This window comes from Diceros bicornis, chromosome 9, assembly GCF_020826845.1.
Source record: "Diceros bicornis minor isolate mBicDic1 chromosome 9, mDicBic1.mat.cur, whole genome shotgun sequence".
Taxonomy (NCBI): domain Eukaryota; kingdom Metazoa; phylum Chordata; class Mammalia; order Perissodactyla; family Rhinocerotidae; genus Diceros; species Diceros bicornis.
The window spans coordinates 86,571,056-86,587,937 of record NC_080748.1 but is presented as its reverse complement, the minus strand read 5'-3'; the positions used below and the strand labels follow the sequence as shown (position 1 = coordinate 86,587,937).

The 16,882-nt window shown below is 50.4% G+C and overlaps 1 protein-coding gene across 8 annotated transcripts in view; it reads right to left on the bottom strand.

The window, feature by feature from the left end:
• Positions 1 to 16,882, bottom strand: part of ATP11A (ATPase phospholipid transporting 11A) — a 170,137-nt gene that overhangs the window by 83,728 nt on the left and 69,527 nt on the right. For all 8 annotated transcript variants that reach the window (XM_058548505.1, XM_058548507.1, XM_058548508.1 and 5 more), the window contains exon 2: positions 1,469 to 1,591. In XM_058548505.1, coding sequence (XP_058404488.1) covers positions 1,469 to 1,591 — 123 coding nt within the window. The remainder of the gene's footprint in view (positions 1 to 1,468; positions 1,592 to 16,882) is intronic.

The following is a 16,882-nucleotide window of genomic DNA, read 5'->3' as shown; positions in this document are numbered from 1 at the left end:
TTTTTCTTTTTTGGGCACACTAGTGGCTTGGCAGAGTGCATATCTGCATAGAAATCATCTTTAGTGAGCTTTATGTGAGACTGCGTCAAATGTATAAATGTCGCTACTTGAAAGACCTGTTTTTGGATATGGAGTTCCTCCTGTTTACTTCTCCTTCCGTTGATCACATCTGGGCAACCACGGACTATGTTTATTCGGTTGGGATTTTGTTTATGAGCCATTTACTTACCCATGTTGTGTTTCTGGAGATTAAAACTATTATTATTATTTTACATTGCAGTTTTAAAATGAAATAATTCATTAAAAAACAACTGCCTTGAAAAGCGAAGCTTCTCTGTTCTCAAGTCTTCTTAACAAACATGGGGCACTCTTTGATAGCTCATAGAAGAATTAAGTAGGTCTACCACACAGAGCTAGATGTACAGCATACCCATGTGTGGATTAAGTAGGTCTAATACACAGTCTACACATCTTTGACACCCACGTGTAGATGAAGTAGGTCTACCACACAGTCTACACATCCAGCACACTCGTGTGTGGATTAAGTAGGTCTACCACACAGTCTACACATCCTGGATACCTATATGTGGATGAAGTATCAGAGATCTACACATCTAGTGCACCCAGGCATGTGTCCATGCATCATATACATCTAAGCGGACACACACGTGTATACATCTAAGGGGACGCGCGCGTATACATCTAAGGGGACGCGTGCGTACACATCTAAGGGGACGTGCGCGTACACATCTAAGAGGACGCGCGCGTACACATCTAAGGGGACACATGCGTGTATACATCTAAGGGGACACACACGTGTATACAGCTAAAGGGAAAGTTCTCCATAATCTGGAAAGCCATCATGTACTTTTTGTTCAAGGCCAGCTACTAAATTCTCCACCCTATTCTCAAGACATTTACCGGTTTCTCTCCAACTGTGTAAAGGTTGTCTCTAGTCCCACTTCCCAGTCAACGAAAACAAGACACTTCATTTAAATGATGACACTCTAACCATACTTCTTCCTCTTTGCACTGATTGCACCTAACTGACAGACTCTGACACGTATTCAGTGTCTCTGTTTACAAAGTGGTTGCACACAGCATCATCTCCACTTCACAGATGAGGAAACTCTGGCCTGAGGGGGTTCACGACTGGTGCACAGCCAGATAGCAAATCAGTAAGGGGCAGTAGCAGGGACTTCAAATTTGACACTATACCCACGATATTATTAAAAGAGAAGTGAAGGAAAAGTGCTGTGACATCTTGGCAAATCTTAACAGTGCTTTGGGGACACCCAGAGGAATAAGGAGTGCACAAGCCCCGTGCAGAATCACAGCCCTCAGTGGAGAGTGGACAGCAGCTGGACAGCAGTTCCAGGAGCAGTGCTGGTAACTCGGTCAGAAAGTTCTAGTACTCCCCAAAGGAGTTCTGTTAGGAAATTAACAGACAGGCAGAGGGCCAAGTTACCTTGGAGGAGACTATTCTGTTGTCGGGGTACCTCTGTGGAATGTAGGCGTCAGCACCAGGCGGGGGCTCCCTGTGTCCCACGTAGATGGTCCGACTGTCCACCCAGTTCTCTTCTCCAGCACACTGCGGGAAACAGGGCAGGTTAGCACGGGGCCTCGGACCGTGGGGGTGCAAGTCCCCCACTGAAGTGGGGCTTTGTTCAATGCCTGTCCACAGTGACAGGAGCCTGTGCTGGAGACTTCGGAGGTTTCACAGGGGCACAGGGCCCGGGGGAAGAGCTGGGCCCCTCCTGCCAAACCTGGAGCCGCCTGAGCCTACTCGGCCCTCAGGGCTAAGTTCTTCAGATCCCTGGCCCGCTCTTCGAGGAGCAGGCTGAGCAGGCTGTTGGCACTCCCAGAGAGAGCCCAGGGGAGCCTTCAGAAGCTGACTGCCAGCGGAAATAACACAGGGGGTCACGTAAAAACAGAAGACAACAGCAGCATCTCGAGGCTTCCCAGAGAAAAGACAAGGACGGTTAGGAATTTTGGGAAAGGTCTTCAATGAAAGAAGAGTCAAACCATGAGTTCAGAACAGAAAATGAACGGTTCAACCACTTCCGGCGTCTCTGCCACAGGCTTTCCTGGAAAGGGAAGATGTGCTCTGACTCATCCTGCGTGACTCCAAGTGCCCTGCACACGAGGCCTGACGTGAACGGCCCCTGACCAGAAGAACCTTCCCTCCCCGCTGGTCGGCTCGAGGGGCAGGGTCCTTCTCAGCAGACCTCACCAGCGTCTAACACTCTCACCACTTTCTCTACTGCGGTACATTTTATTGTTTTTTTCCTTTCTTCCTGTCGCGAGGACGGGAGTCAAGATTTCTAAGCTCTTTACCTGTCAGACTGGAAATTCCCACCTATTTTCTTAGAAGAATTTTTGAAAAACACCCAACCAGACTGCTGTCGGCAGCAAGGTGCCTAACACTTCAGCTACTGAAGAGAGACCAGTGCAGCCTGGTATAGCAGCCCCAGCACGTGGTCCCGGGCCGCCTCAGACTAGCAGCCCCAGCTCAGGGTCCTGGGCCCCCTCAGACCAGCAGCCCCCGCTCAGGGTCCTGGGCCCCCTCAGACCAGCAGCCCCCGCTCAGGGTCCTGGGCCCCCTCAGACCAGCAGCCCCCGCTCAGGGTCCTGGGCCCCCTCAGACTAGCAGCCCCAAACAGGGTCCCGGGCCCCCCTCAGACCAGCAGCCCCGCACAGGGTCCCGGGCCCCCCTCAGACCAGCAGCCCCAGCTCAGGGTCCCGGACCCCCTCAGACCAGCAGCCCCGCACAGGGTCCCGGGCCCCCTCAGACCAGCAGCCCCCGCACAGGGTCCCGGGACCCCCTCAGACCAGCAGCCCCGCACAGGGTCCCGGGACCCCCTCAGATGAGCAGCCCCGCACAGGGTCCCGGGCCCCCTCAGACCAACAGCCCCCGCACAGGGTCCCGGGCCCCCTCAGACCAGCAGCCCCCGCACAGGGTCCCGGGCCCCCTCAGACCAGCAGCCCCGCACAGGGTCCCGGGACCCCCTCAGATGAGCAGCCCCGCACAGGGTCCTGGGCCCCCTCAGACTAGAAGCCCCAGCTCGGGTCCAGGCCCCACATCCAATTCTTCTGAAGCAACTCTGAAGACATCAGCCTGTCTGGGTATGACAAACAGTGCTAAAGGGGACGGACACATCTTAGTTCAAGAGGAAGTCAGTGAGGAAACAGGACGAAAGCATGGTCACTGAGTCACAGATCCGGCTCAGCGGTCGATCCTGAACTGTAGCCTTATCCCTGGGTGGTGAGAGAACGTTGCCCAGAGCTCAAGAATGAACTGAGGCAACAAAACGAAGCCCAGGGCAGCGTGCCAGCCACGGAGGTCCCACCCTGTCCACCAACGTGCCCACCTCTGTGGCTTCAGGGCTGTCTTGACATGAGTACAGCCTTGTTTGGCCGCTCCATTGACCTACAGCCACCAGCACAAAAAGAAATACAAAGCTGCTTTCTGTGTGGTGGGAACTGGCCTTTTCCCAGGAACTGGCCTTTCTCCCGCGGAGAGAGTTGCAGGTTGTAACATTTCAAGGCTCTTGGAGCGTCGTAGCACGGGATGGACTGGCCATCTATGCCGGGCTGGGACAATAACCAAAGAGAACAATGCATGTACACAACTACTGGGCTGGGACGTTAGCCAGGGGGCTCAGTGCACGTACGCCACTGATAACCATTTGTGCATGGAAACACTAAATGCTTGCTCTGCAAACTCTGTAATTGCTTACTCTGAAAATTACTGATGGTATAAAAACTGCTGGAAACTGAGACCCGAAGAGAGTTCCACCTGTGGAAGGGACACCTTGCCCAGGACGTGTGATCCTTGCCCAGCCGCGTCGATTGACAGGGCTCTCCCGGCAGTGGGGCGTGGATGTTGTGAGTAATTGATTTGATGTGAAGTAACTGATTTGATATGAAATAATTGATTTGATGTGTTCTCTTTCCGGTCAACCTGGTGTTTCTCTTTCCGGTTGATTTGTGTCATTTCTCTCCAGCCGATGTGGGTGTTTTCCCTTTCCAGTCGGGCTGATGTTTTCCCCTCTTAATATTTGACCTATTTGGATCTGTTTGCAGACTATCGCCTTCACTATCCTCTATATAATAAAATATACTTTCGGTCCATTTGTTTGGAGTGGAAAGTGTCTTTTACGTCTCCGATCGAATCCCGGAACCTCTCATAACAAGGGCCCTCACTCCTTGACGCCCACAGGGCAACACGAGCAGTGCAGCACTTCTGTAAGCCTGGCTCGCCTTCTCTTTTTACTGATACTACCACCTCTGCTCACCCATCAACTTCTCGGGGGTAAGAAGTCTTTTCACGTGCGTCCCCCAGGCACACTGCCCACATGTCTGCACCTGTCCTTGGTAAATTCCACCTACATTTCCCTGTGTCAGGGCTCCAGGACAGCCGTGGAGACTAAGGGCAAGGACCCCGTCCGTGCTCAGAGACACTCAGCAGGGACAGGAAAAGGTGCAGGATCCCTGGGACAGAAGAGGCACGGCTGCCACCTGCCAGCACTATACACAACTGGGGCGCTTCTTCCTTGGCACGAGCTAGCGACACGCTCCCTCTGAGGAGCCTGCTGCTCTCAGTCACAAGGCGACACCAAGGCCAGGCCACCCTCCGCAAGCGCAGGCCCTGCCCCGCAGAGCCGTCTCCCTGCCCCACAGCGGCCTCCCTGCCGCATTCCCACTTGGGGTGAGGCCACCACTCAAGGATGTTGACTTAACAAACCTGCTCAAGAGCCTCCTAAGTAAATCTCTGGATAGGAAAGTTAAGAAAATAGAACAAGTCCCTGATTTCCCTTTACTTCTCAGAACACAGCCAAAAGGGTGCTTCTCATTCTGTGGATTCAGGAACTTATATTAAAAAAGAATACATGATAAATGAACCAGAAAAAGAAAGAAAGGCATAAAAATATAATTTTTAATACAAAAATGAAAATCCTGAAAACTTTTCTCCTCAAGTTCAAAGACAGCAGTTGGCTTTCAGCCCAATACTGACTCTGGAAACTCGAATCTTCCTACGAGCCAAACCATGGGGCACCCTCCAGAGGGGAGCTGGTGCTTCCCAGCCGCTGCCCGCCAGGGACAGAAAGAACTCCTGTCTCTAGGGAGGCAAAGTCTGAAGGAATTTTATTAAGGCCAATTCACATTCTTGACACTATCTAGTAGACACTTACTGGTCTTAATGTAATTATTTAACACCTCAGAAATAATTCAATGGCGCAGAGCCACTTGAACTAACACGAGTCAGAATTGCTGCTCCTGCCTGTGGGACGAGGTGGGAGAATGAACTGAACACCAACACGCAGCAGAACTTGTCTAATCACCTCAACAAAAAGTTCATTTAGGGATGAACCATGTGCTCACTCAGGGAGAGCTAAATCCCATACAGGAAGCCATCTTTAAAACTGTTCTCTTTAATGAATTGTTCCCTGAGGGATGAAAATGGAAGCCACAACCTAGGAGTTGCTTCATGGCTCCTGCCTTCTATGAACAGTTACAGCCTGAGTGCCTGAAACGAGTTGAAGTCACGTTTCCACCTGATTTTGCTCATGGCTTAGTCAGCGTAGCACAGCCCAAGAGTGACACAGAGGAGTCACAATTTCTGAGGTCACAGTGACCAGGGATGTTGCACATCTTACACTGACAGGCAGGAACCGACTCTGGGTTCAGATTAGCACAAGGTGAGCTCTGCCTGCTGTTCTCTGCACAAATGTTCAATTCTAAGAAGCTAAAATGACACGTTCAAAAGGTGTAGAGAATACAACACACAGGACACTCCAGAGAACACCTGCTATAACCACCATGTTTATAATGACACCTACATAGTCATGCGTGCATCCTGCTGCGGACTGGCTGTGGGACTGTGGACGAATAACTCAACATTTCTGTGTCGAATTCTGTCAGCAGTGATGTGAAGGGGTTAGACTAGAAAAGCCCTATAACCCTCTTAGCTCTCGACTCCGGTTCTCTGTACAGCAAACAATGAAAGCAAACTTGTTAGCCCGCTATGCAATTTCTTGACCTCGCCAGTCTTGAATCAAGTTATCAGTGACACAGTCCACTGTCAAACAATGGTGCAGATGAAAGGAAAGTTATGCCACATGGAGCTCTAGGAACAAAAATGCAGGTCATCACGCATCTCCCAAGGGCAGGAAATAGAGACAGCAGCCTCTCTCTCTAGGTACTCATCTTAGACAGGACGGTGACACTGCCCAACAAGCGCTCTATCCCTTACGCACTCAGAACCCTGAAGATGGCCAGAGACGTTCATCAGCAGTGTGAGGCTAAACCAGGCACTGAATGGTCCTCCTCCGCTAGCAGGCTCCCTAACGACTACAACCCCGTGGTCCAGACCTCATCAAGAAGGCGAGAAGACTGGCATCAAGCTGCAACCTAAAGTTCAAACCCACACTGTGAGGGTGAGGCTGAGCACTCGCGTGCCTCTAAGACGCAATGTTTCCCATCAACAGCCCGAGCTGTTCCCAGAGGAGTGGTGGGGGCTCCCACTGAACAGGGAACACCCAGACAGCCCTCGGCTTGTGAGGAACACACCCTGAGCACGAGCTCAGCTCACAAGCACACACACTGAGGCTGCAGTGGCCTCGAAAGCTCCCAAACCCCCAGACCAAACACGTTCAGAGGAAGAAAGACAAGAACCCAAGGAGTCTATCTTCTTATTTTTACATGAATGACACTGTCACGTACAGAAACAAGAGGGAACCACCAGAAAAACAATGGCTGACGGGAAAACCGTGACGTCAGCGAGCCTGGCAGAGCGTGTGGTCCAGGTGGGCAACATCTTCCATGGAAGACGTTCCAGGAAGAATGTGAGGCTGGGAGAAGAACCACAAACAAGGAAGACTCACGGAGCGGTGAGCGAGACCAGGGATGGAAGGCAGGCCCCACACATGCTGGGGGCTCAGCTCTTGCAATCCCCTATGTGTCCATGCATAGATAAGGATCACTAACAATGCCGTCGTCTTGGAGTGATAAAACAAATGAACATATCCACGCACATGTAAGATGACTCACTAGTTCTGACCTAATGAGCCGAATGAGCCGGAAATAAAAACTTCCACTTCTGTTCCGTAGTGTAGAAAACACTACAAATATGATCAGTTTGCCAACACATGCAGTAAATTTATCACAAATCTGAAAAGATATGGGCCGATGGTATAGTTCATTTTAGCAGATTACATGTTACTAATGAATTCTTAAACTCCTACTCATTGTGTAAATGGATTTTTTTACACAGAAATGGTGCATTAAAACCAGAGCACTGCAGATGTGACATTTGTCGATAGACAGCATATGTGAATACAACAAACCCTCCTTCCTCTACTTCTGACCTGGATGAAGCAATCAACTGTGAAACGGACAAAATTACTGAAGAATCTAATGTCCAGTCAGTCCAGACTACCAAAACAAAAATTCAGACACACTGTTATTTAACAGAGCGCACAGGCTCAACATCATTCGTCGGTGAAGAAATGCAAATCAAAACCACAAGGAGAGGGCCGGCCCCGTGGCCTAGTGGTTAAGTGCGCGCGCTCTGCTGCCGGCGGCCCGGGTTCGGATCCCGGGTGCGCACCGACGCACCGCTCCTCCAGCCATGCTGAGGCCGCGTCCCACATACAGCAACTAGAAGGATGTGCAGCTATGACAGACAACTATCTACTGGGGCTTTGGGGGGAAAATAAATAAATAAAATCTTTAAAAAAAAAAAAAAAAACCACAAGGAGACACAGGAGACACCACTTCCCACTCACCAGAATGGCTGTCATAACACGCGTTGGGGAGGATGTGGGGAAATCAGAACCCTCAACATTGCTAGTGAGAATGTAAAATGACATAGCTGCTTTAGAAAACAGTCTGGTGGTTCCTCAAAAAGTTAAGCACAGAAAGACCATAGAACCCGATAATTCTACTCCTAGGTACACACCCAAGAGAAGTGAAAACATATGTCCATATAAAGACATGCACGTGCACGTTCACAGCAGTATTATTCATAACAGCCAAAAGGTGAGAACAACCCAAAAATCTATCAACTGATGAATGGACAAAGTATGGTCCATCCCTTACAAGGGAGTACTATTGAGCCATAAAAAGGACACAAACTGCAACATGGAGGAGCCCTGAACACACACGTAAGTGAAAGAAGCCAGAAACGAAGGCCACATGTTGTATGACTCCACTCCCATGCAGCGTCCAGGACAGGTAAATCCACAGAGACGGTGTCTGCCAAGGGCTGGGCCAGCGACTGCTAATGGTTTCTTTCTGGGGTGATGAAAATTTTTGGGATTTGAGGGTGGTGATGGCTGCACAACTCTGTGAATATATTCCAACTGAAACCAATGAATCGTATACTTTAAAAGGGTGAACTTTATAGTATGAGTTATACCTCAATAAAAATACTATAAATAACTTTCCTTACATGACAGGCATCTGCACATGGGATAGTTACTCCTCATTCTAGGAAAGTAATGGGTAATGTTTACAACAAAAGATCACATGATTCACTTGAACGACTACCATTCGATAATTCCTCTCATTTTCAGCTTGCTTTTGGTTCAGTGACTCCTGCGCTTTTCTTCTTTATTTTTTTAGAGGGAGGTGTCCAAACTGTTTCCCCTTTTCAGTCTTCTGTGTAATTTCTAGAAACTTAAGCACAAAGCTCTTCCTAAAATCTTTTAGGAAGTGAAAAATCCACCAAGGGACAGACATAACCAGGTAGAATCTCAAACAAAAGACCTCACGGCCATAGTCAATAGTTCTTTTAATCAATTAACCCACAAGCAATGATAAATTACCTCAGTGAAAAAGAAGGATGCGTTATTAGCTAAATCAGTGGCTTTTTAGTCTAACTCTGAAAACACTAGGCTTTGACAGGGTCCTATTTACGTTCCTGACGTAGCAGAACTAGATGAAGGACAGAGTTTTCAGGGACCTGGGAAGCTACTAAGCTGGACCACCTCATTTCACAGAATGAGCTCAGGGAACCTGCGTCATGCCATGTCGTGCCAAAGCTCACATCGCTAATTAGAGGCACAACTAGGTTGACACAAGGTCTCCTCAGGCCTCTGAGTGAGCTCTCCATCCACTTCACACCTGTTCACTTGCCCATCAGAAAAACACATTTTTGCAAAAGGTGTGCGTGTGTTGGGGGGTGATGCTAAATATGCCAATTTCATTTCCATGATTCACAGAAAAGATTGTAAAAGAGAAAACAGAAAGGAGTGCCAAAGGATTGGGGGGACAGGAAAATGGACCCCAGAGAGCCTCACAGGCAAAAGCTCTGGGACACAGCTCTGTCCTGCTGTCCTGCCTTCTTGCGGGGCCAGCATCAGGGCCCCAGTGGAGGGGCCAGGGAAGACCTCCTGGAGGAATCCACGTCTGAAGGGGGAGGAGAAAGGCTGGCTGGAAGGGCTGAGGGGAGGCGGTTGGAAAGCCCCCCGTGAAGAGTAGAGGGTGTGGTTCCTGAGCACAGAGGGGCTGAGGAGGAGGAGGAGGAGGATGTCTTCCTTCCATGTCTTCTCTAGGGGTCTGAGAAAGGATAGCTGCAATTCCATCACACAGGAGCCCTGGAGAAAACATCACCATAAACCACTGTGACACAGCTATCTGAGGTCCTCACGGCCTCTTCCCTTAATCCTGTTTTTCTAAGATATCTCTGACATCGGGGCTGACCCACTGCCGTCTCTGACAGGTACAGGGCTCGTGTTGGCGGCTGAGGGAACGTTCAGAGTCAAAGAGAAGGGTTAACGAGGGTGACGCTCTGAGACCCCCAGTCCCTCTGCTCAGGGGCTCGGTTTCACATGCTCAGCAGCGTAGTGCTCGGGGGGGGGGGGGGGGGGGGGGGGAGGGGCGGGGGGGGGTTTGGAAGTGTCAGTTAATATATATTAATTCCTGCTCCCCGGACCCCTGCGCCAGCTCCGAACTGCTCAGCCTCCAAGTCACTTGACTGATCTGCTCTCTGTAAACAGACATCGGAAGAACCTCCCATTCACCAAGAGTAATACCAAACCAAGACCCACCCCTCCGAGGCCTGGCACACAGTAGGAAAACGTCACAAACGGTCAACCAGCACTATGGCTTAAACAACGTTCAGTGTCAAGCAGCTTGTTAAAAAACAACTGCTGATAACTAGTCTAGACGACCACGGGACTGCCCACAACTGATCACAAAGCACTCACAGGAGCGGACCAGCAATTCCGAGAGACAGGCAGAGCCAGGGCACTGAGGACTCCACCGGGACTAAATGCTTAATCCCGGTGAACAAAGGAAGGACCCAGAAGCTGTTCTGTTCTTACTTCCTCCAGAGCACTGGCGGGACTGCAGGAATGTGCACGAGGTTATGACAGAAAAGCCAGAAAGGCCGCCTTACACAGATGCACAAAACAGACTTCACCACGAACCCCGTGGAAGCAAAGGACGACCCTGGATAAGAAGAAAGGGCCCTTCATGCAGAGCTGGCCAGGAGTGGGCACCACCACGACCGATAAGGCCCCAAGGCAGTAGGGGCAGGACACTGGTGGTGGAAGGAAAGCAGAGCTTCCTGGGGGTCCGGGAGCAAATCTGGATCTCCGGCTGGTCCCAAGTGGGAACGGGGGCAAAACATGGGTGTCAGTGACGAACCCTGACCTTTCTGGGGTGGTGGCTGCAGAGGTGTGGGTCGGAGCTTACTGTCCGGTCTGGTCTGGCCCGGCCCTTGTGCCTCATCTCCGAGGACTCTATGCTTCTCCAAATACTTTCATTCATATTGGGGGAATGATTTTTCAAACATTATGAAATAATTCAAACACACAGAAAACTACAGAGTATAGAAACGAACCATCTGGATTTAACAAATGTTCACATTTTTGCCATGTTTGTACCAGATGAATTTTTTTCAGAAATAAATCAAAAATATAAATTTTTAATAAGCCATTTGAAAGTACTCACCTCCTCCCTCTTTTTAAAATTTTGGGCAGTGAGCAAGTAGAGGGAGAAAAATATCGTCCACCTAACCCGCCTTAGGGGCCAGGCCATTCCTGGAGACGGTTATCCCTAGGAGAATAAACGTTCTCACAGCTGGGCCACCAAACCCACATTAGGCTGTCAGGAGTAGACGCCCGCTTTCCCTCAAACCCACTTCTGTGTCACCAGTAGAAACCATACCGCTGGACACACACTGGAAAGTGCTGTCTCTTTCCAGCACCCACTGAGGAGGGGGAGGAGGGAAAACCGCGCTCCGCAGAGATCCTCCATGGAGACATGCGGACTGTCTGCGTACAGCATGCTCTCCACAGGTCTCTCAGCCACCAGACAGCTCTGCCGGGCAGGGCACTGGAACACCGTCCTTCTCACAGACAGGTCAAGCCTGTCCAGCCAGCAGATGCTCCTTGGACTTCTCTCCCTGGCACAAACATCAGCTCCATAAATAGTTGCACATTTGTTTCAACCTGCCTTTACTCCATATAAATTTGTTTTGACTTTTCCTTTGAAACAGTTATAACATCTGGTTCCCTTACTATGAGTAAAATAAAATCTTAAACACATGTTCATTTACATCTGTATGAGAATCACGGAGAAAATTTTTTGAAAATTATCTTTTAATGGGGGGGGATATTCCATAATTTGAAATGCTGACACTAAATGAAGTGGGAGTATAGTCCTGGGATTTGAATAATCCGATTTAGGGTTCGCCTGAAACTCCCACAAACTCTCTGGTGCAGCCCATATAAGCAGGACTAGGAATGTTCCAGAAAACATCAAAACCAGAACCATTTCAACAGCTGACATCACCCTGCCAAATCAAAGAAACTATAAGAAAAAAAGTGAAAAAAAAAAAAGGATACAATTTGGCATCTTTCTGACAAATGTTACGGCTTCCCTTCATCGCTCCCTCCTAGATCTCAGGTCGATGATAAAAGCTTTGCGCCCAGTTCATCCACAGGTTCACCCGATGGTGACAGTGACAGTGGGCACGGCTCACCTCCACCTGGCAGCTGCTGAGGTCACACCTGGCCCAGGTATTCTCAGCTCTGGGCAAGCCCTTCTCAGGACACAGGAGCTGACGTCGTTAGGCCTTGATTCTCTCCCTAACACAGGGCCCCAGGAAAGAACCATAAAGCCTCTGCTTCTGAGAAGGCAAACGCTTTGATCTCTGAATTTTCCAAATTGGAGTTAACTTCCTACTTTGGGTGTGCTGGTTGTTCTTCCTCCACTGGGGCCGGAATCCGCAGTGTAACTATAATCTCACACAAGTTGTAGACAGTTCCTTCCTCCAGCAACTCGGCTCAAAGTTCGAGAAAGCGGATTTAATTACAGACTGAAAGGCGGGCACAGCCACCCCCTCAGAGAAAAGCATGCTGAGAAAGATGCAAACCCAGCTCTGAAATACACACTAACCTCGGGACGGCAAGTGATGTAAAGGACTCAGGCCAGGCTCTTTTAAAAGACTGGACGACAACCAAACAGGCCCTTTCTCACCAACCTTTCTTCTGTGGTTGGGAAGTGCAGCTATCACCCTTCACTTTCTCCTATCAGCCTCAAACCTTGAGTATCCAAACACCTTAAACAACGGAGACCCACCCAGTCACACAGCCCGACGAGGAGAAGCCTCCTGTGATTCCTCTTTCCCGAGGAGAGCTAAGAAACGGGACATCTTCAAACACAAGCCCCGCCCACACAAACCCCTCATTCTAGACAAAGAATCATGAACAGCAAATAATTCCAAGAGGATCCTAATACAATCACGTCAGACTTGTTTGTCCCGTGAATGAAATGTAGGGACGTCACAGAATTCCAGGGCCGGAAGGGGCCCTGTGGTCCACGCCATGCCAACTATGCATCTCAGAGCGGGCAGCCCAGAGCAGCCCTGGTCGTAGCTGATGGGAGTCAGCTCACTTCTGACTCGGCCTCCGTCCCACCACAGGGCTCCTCCGCGCCACCAACAAAGGGAGTTAACACGTTTCATTCCACAGTGGGGTGATCTTACACATTTACCACCTCTGAGCATGGATCACGGGTGTGCATCCTTCAAATCAATAGTATAACAACAACACTGGAAAAGAATATACCACCACCAAGAGCTTTTCCATAACCATCTCCATTTCATAACAATCCTCCAGGATTTAAAAAATGAAAACTCAGAGGTTCCGCGACCTGCCCAAGGGCACTTTGCACACAAGACAAGAACCTGGCCTTGATACAAGTTGTGGACTGAGAAACTGAGTCACACAGACCATTCAGTTAGGTCTCTAATCCAAAGTACACAAAGATACGTCCTGGAGGGACACTCGGATCTTCTCAGAGTTCTGATCCCAGGGACACTCGAGGACCTGCACGCCTGGTGCTCCCCCGCAGTGAAGAGCAGAACCCTCGAAACGCTCAAATCCTGCCCCCGGCATTCCTTGCTGCTCTGCAGCTCATGAAACAGAAGGAGACAAGGAGACAAAGTGGCTGTTCATCATGCCGGCCTCGCATACCACTCAAGCTCTTCAGATTTAGCAGAGCTGAATGCCATTTGGCCATCTGACAGACATGGGGTCGAGGCAAGAAAAAACTTTAACTAAAGAGAAAAGAACATTCACTTAGACCTCATCCAGAAATCCAGTGATTTTCAAACTCTATGGGGTAAGCAATACATTTTGGTACATTTTGAATCAACCACGACCAGTGTACACACATAAACACAGAAGACGAAACCCGCTTAGACGCTGCTCTCTTGCATCTCCTATTCCGTGTTCTCGACGTTGGCTCACTGCTCAGTGAGCGGTGACCTGTGGTTTGGAAGAGACCGTTCACGTCATCTGCCCCATCCTCTGGGGGTTAGGATTTTGTGAGAGGGGTCCAGGCAACCCTATGTCTGCCATTACAGATCAGAATGTCAGCCTCCCTAAGAGCCCTCGATTGAAATAATTTCTGGAAGAGGTCTACTTTCTCCCAAAGTATCACCATCTCCCACTTCTCCAAAATACGATAAACGAGAGACTAGACAGCTCTCTTCCACTGGCATCACTCGGAACTGCCGTGGTCTCCTCCCGCCTGAGCCCAGAGGCCCAGACACCTGGATTACGATGTCTGACTTCTAGTTTCACAACAGACCACATACGAAACCTCGTGGGTGCCAGGAGGTTTTAAAAGTAAAGGGAAATCCTAGAGCCAGACCCAAGTGAAATTAGCTTTGATAAAAGTTCTGTTAAAAAATGAATCCCCTGGGACTGTAGCACCCTGTGCTTTGTACCGGGCATTGCACGGATGCCCGAGACCCTTGGCAAGTCCTGGACATGCTCGTCCTCTCTGGGGGCCAGGAGCAGGTCTAGGCTGTCTTCAAAGGGCAGCAGGGAGGAATGACCAGGCGAGCACTGCCTCTGAGAATCTGCTTTTTCTCACGTTCCTCCCATCCGCCTAATCTGCCATGAGGAAAATTAGTTACATCTTCCCAAGAGACGCTATCAACACTCTACAAATCTCAGTATTTCAAGGGTATTCACATCCTGCTGCTGAGCCCGACAAGTAACAGACAATGTGTCCAAACCACAAATGCAGAGTTGTTGCGGCTATTTAATTTTAAATCTACGAACTGTCAAAATAAATAAACCTACCGACCCGTTTCTCTCAACAGTGGGGCCCTACACCAGGCAGAAATCTCAACAGACTATTCCTACCCTGTTGGCTTTGACATGTACACAGGTAGGAAAAGTTCACTGTCAGGGGGCAGAGGCTCAACTTCGGGGGAAAAAAGTCTCTGAAACGCACTCAGCCCGCACCCCTTCACCCTCGCGGAGATCCGAGCGATGCAGAAACACTTTAGTAAGAGCTACAGAGGAGAAAGGGGCATGTCTCTGGCTTTGTCTGAACATCTCTCTTCAGGGATGGAGAGAGAGGAGCTGACCTAGGAAAGAAACGGGGTGATCTGCGGAGGCTGGTCTGGCACAGACTGGGGAAAATGCGCTCAATCAGAGAACTTGTAAACCTCTTGTATCCGCTCACTCCAGCCCTGGCCCGAGCCCCCAGCTGACAGAAACCCACACTCTGTGGCTGCGAAGTTTCCAGTCGCCCCATCACCAGGGTCCCTGAAACCTCCCTCTCGCCCCCGGGGCAGTAAAGCCTCCCCCAAGGGAGCATGGACTGGGAGGAGGCTGTAGGACGCTCACACGCCCCTAAAGGGGACACAGCTGTACCCCAGCACATGTCACCCTCAGAAGTGGACTCCACTGCACAAGTATACCTAATGTGGGCAGCTACGACCCGGAGAGCTCTGTGGACATGAACAATAACTCACTCCCACTACAGGCTGATTGCAGATGATGATGCAGAAGGACTAGTTAACCCCCAGTGCCACCTGCCCCTCTCCGGGCCTTCCCGAGGATCCCACATGCACCAGCAGGTCTGCAGGAGCTAAACCTACAAGGCACCCTGGTCACCAGGAGCTCAGGGGACACCTCTGCTCGTTGTTCACAGGAGAGGGGGAGGGAGAGACCAGAACTTGCTGGTCACCTGCTCTAGCCGGGCACGGAGCCAGAGGACCCCACAAGGCTCCGGACGCAGAGACTCTGGGTGGGAGGAGGAAAGCAGCGCATAGTGGGCTCAGTCAACTAACGGCATGAGGCCCAAGGTACAGAGCGCCGACGGCCTCCTCCGCCTCAGGTGAAGCCGGAAGTAAACCGACCCAGAACTGCAGGTGGATGCCCGCCATGCATCCCGTGGGGGACCGGCTGCTCAGGGCAATTCCAGAGGGCAGCAAAGTGGGTCACAGCCCACAGCTTTATTCTGGGGTGGGCAGCGGGCGGAGCCCCCACCTCATCAGAACCCAGGAGACGATGAGGAACTGTGCCGACATGCTCCCTGGGGCGCAGGGAGGGGTGGGAGAGGGCCTCGGAGCACGGCGCACAGGCCTCATGTGCCTGGGGATCACAGGACGTTCTGCCGAGACCCCGGTGAACGTGAGTCAAGCCTTCGCCTGCGGGCCCCCACGGCTACGTGAAAGGTCCCGGGGTTCCCCCACAAAAATACTCGCTAATCACGTGCCTATTAAGGGATTGGTACCTGGGAGAAGTAAAGGACCATCAGGACTCAATCAAGACTACTCAACAAAGACGAATAACGAGGATCCGAGCAGACATTTCTCCAAAGATCTACAAATGGCCAACAGCACGTGCAAAGATGCTCAAAGTCGACACCCATCAGGGGACGCACACCGAGCCCTGGCCAAGGGGAAGAAGCCGGCACAAAGGTCCAGAATCCGTGTGATTCCATTTATAGGAAACGTCCAGAACAGGCAAATCCAGAGACCGAGAGCAGGTTCGTGGCTGCCAGGGGCTGTGGGGGAGTGATGCCTAATGGGTATGGGTTTCACTTGGGGTGATGAAATTGTTTTAAAATTAGATTATGGTGATGGTTCCATAACTTGGTAAATGTACTAAGAACCACTGAATTGTACTCTTTAAACATGCAAGTTTTAAGATATATAAGTTACATCTCAATAAAGCTTTGGTTGGCTGTCTTCCCACAGATTTTCGGCGTTCCAAACACCGCTCCCCAGCTGCGTCTGCGTCAGGACAGCTGCCCTCCTCCACGTCAGTGTGGCGCCACCACACCTGCTGAGTGTTTGCCTTCCAGCTTCCCACTCGCTCACCAGGGAGGCACGGAATTCACCAGAATGCAGGATTCTCTCCATTTTAGGGGAAAAAAAAAAACATTTTCAAGGTTCAGTTTTTAATATATAGCATTTCCTAATGGACAAAACTGAGTTCAATGCGTTTCCAGTGGACTCTGCATAACAACAGTTAGAAACTTGGAAAGGAGAGATTACGCCTGCAGTACAACGGGACCCCCAGCTGGAGAACCACCGCAGCCCCACACCCTGGATGTAAAC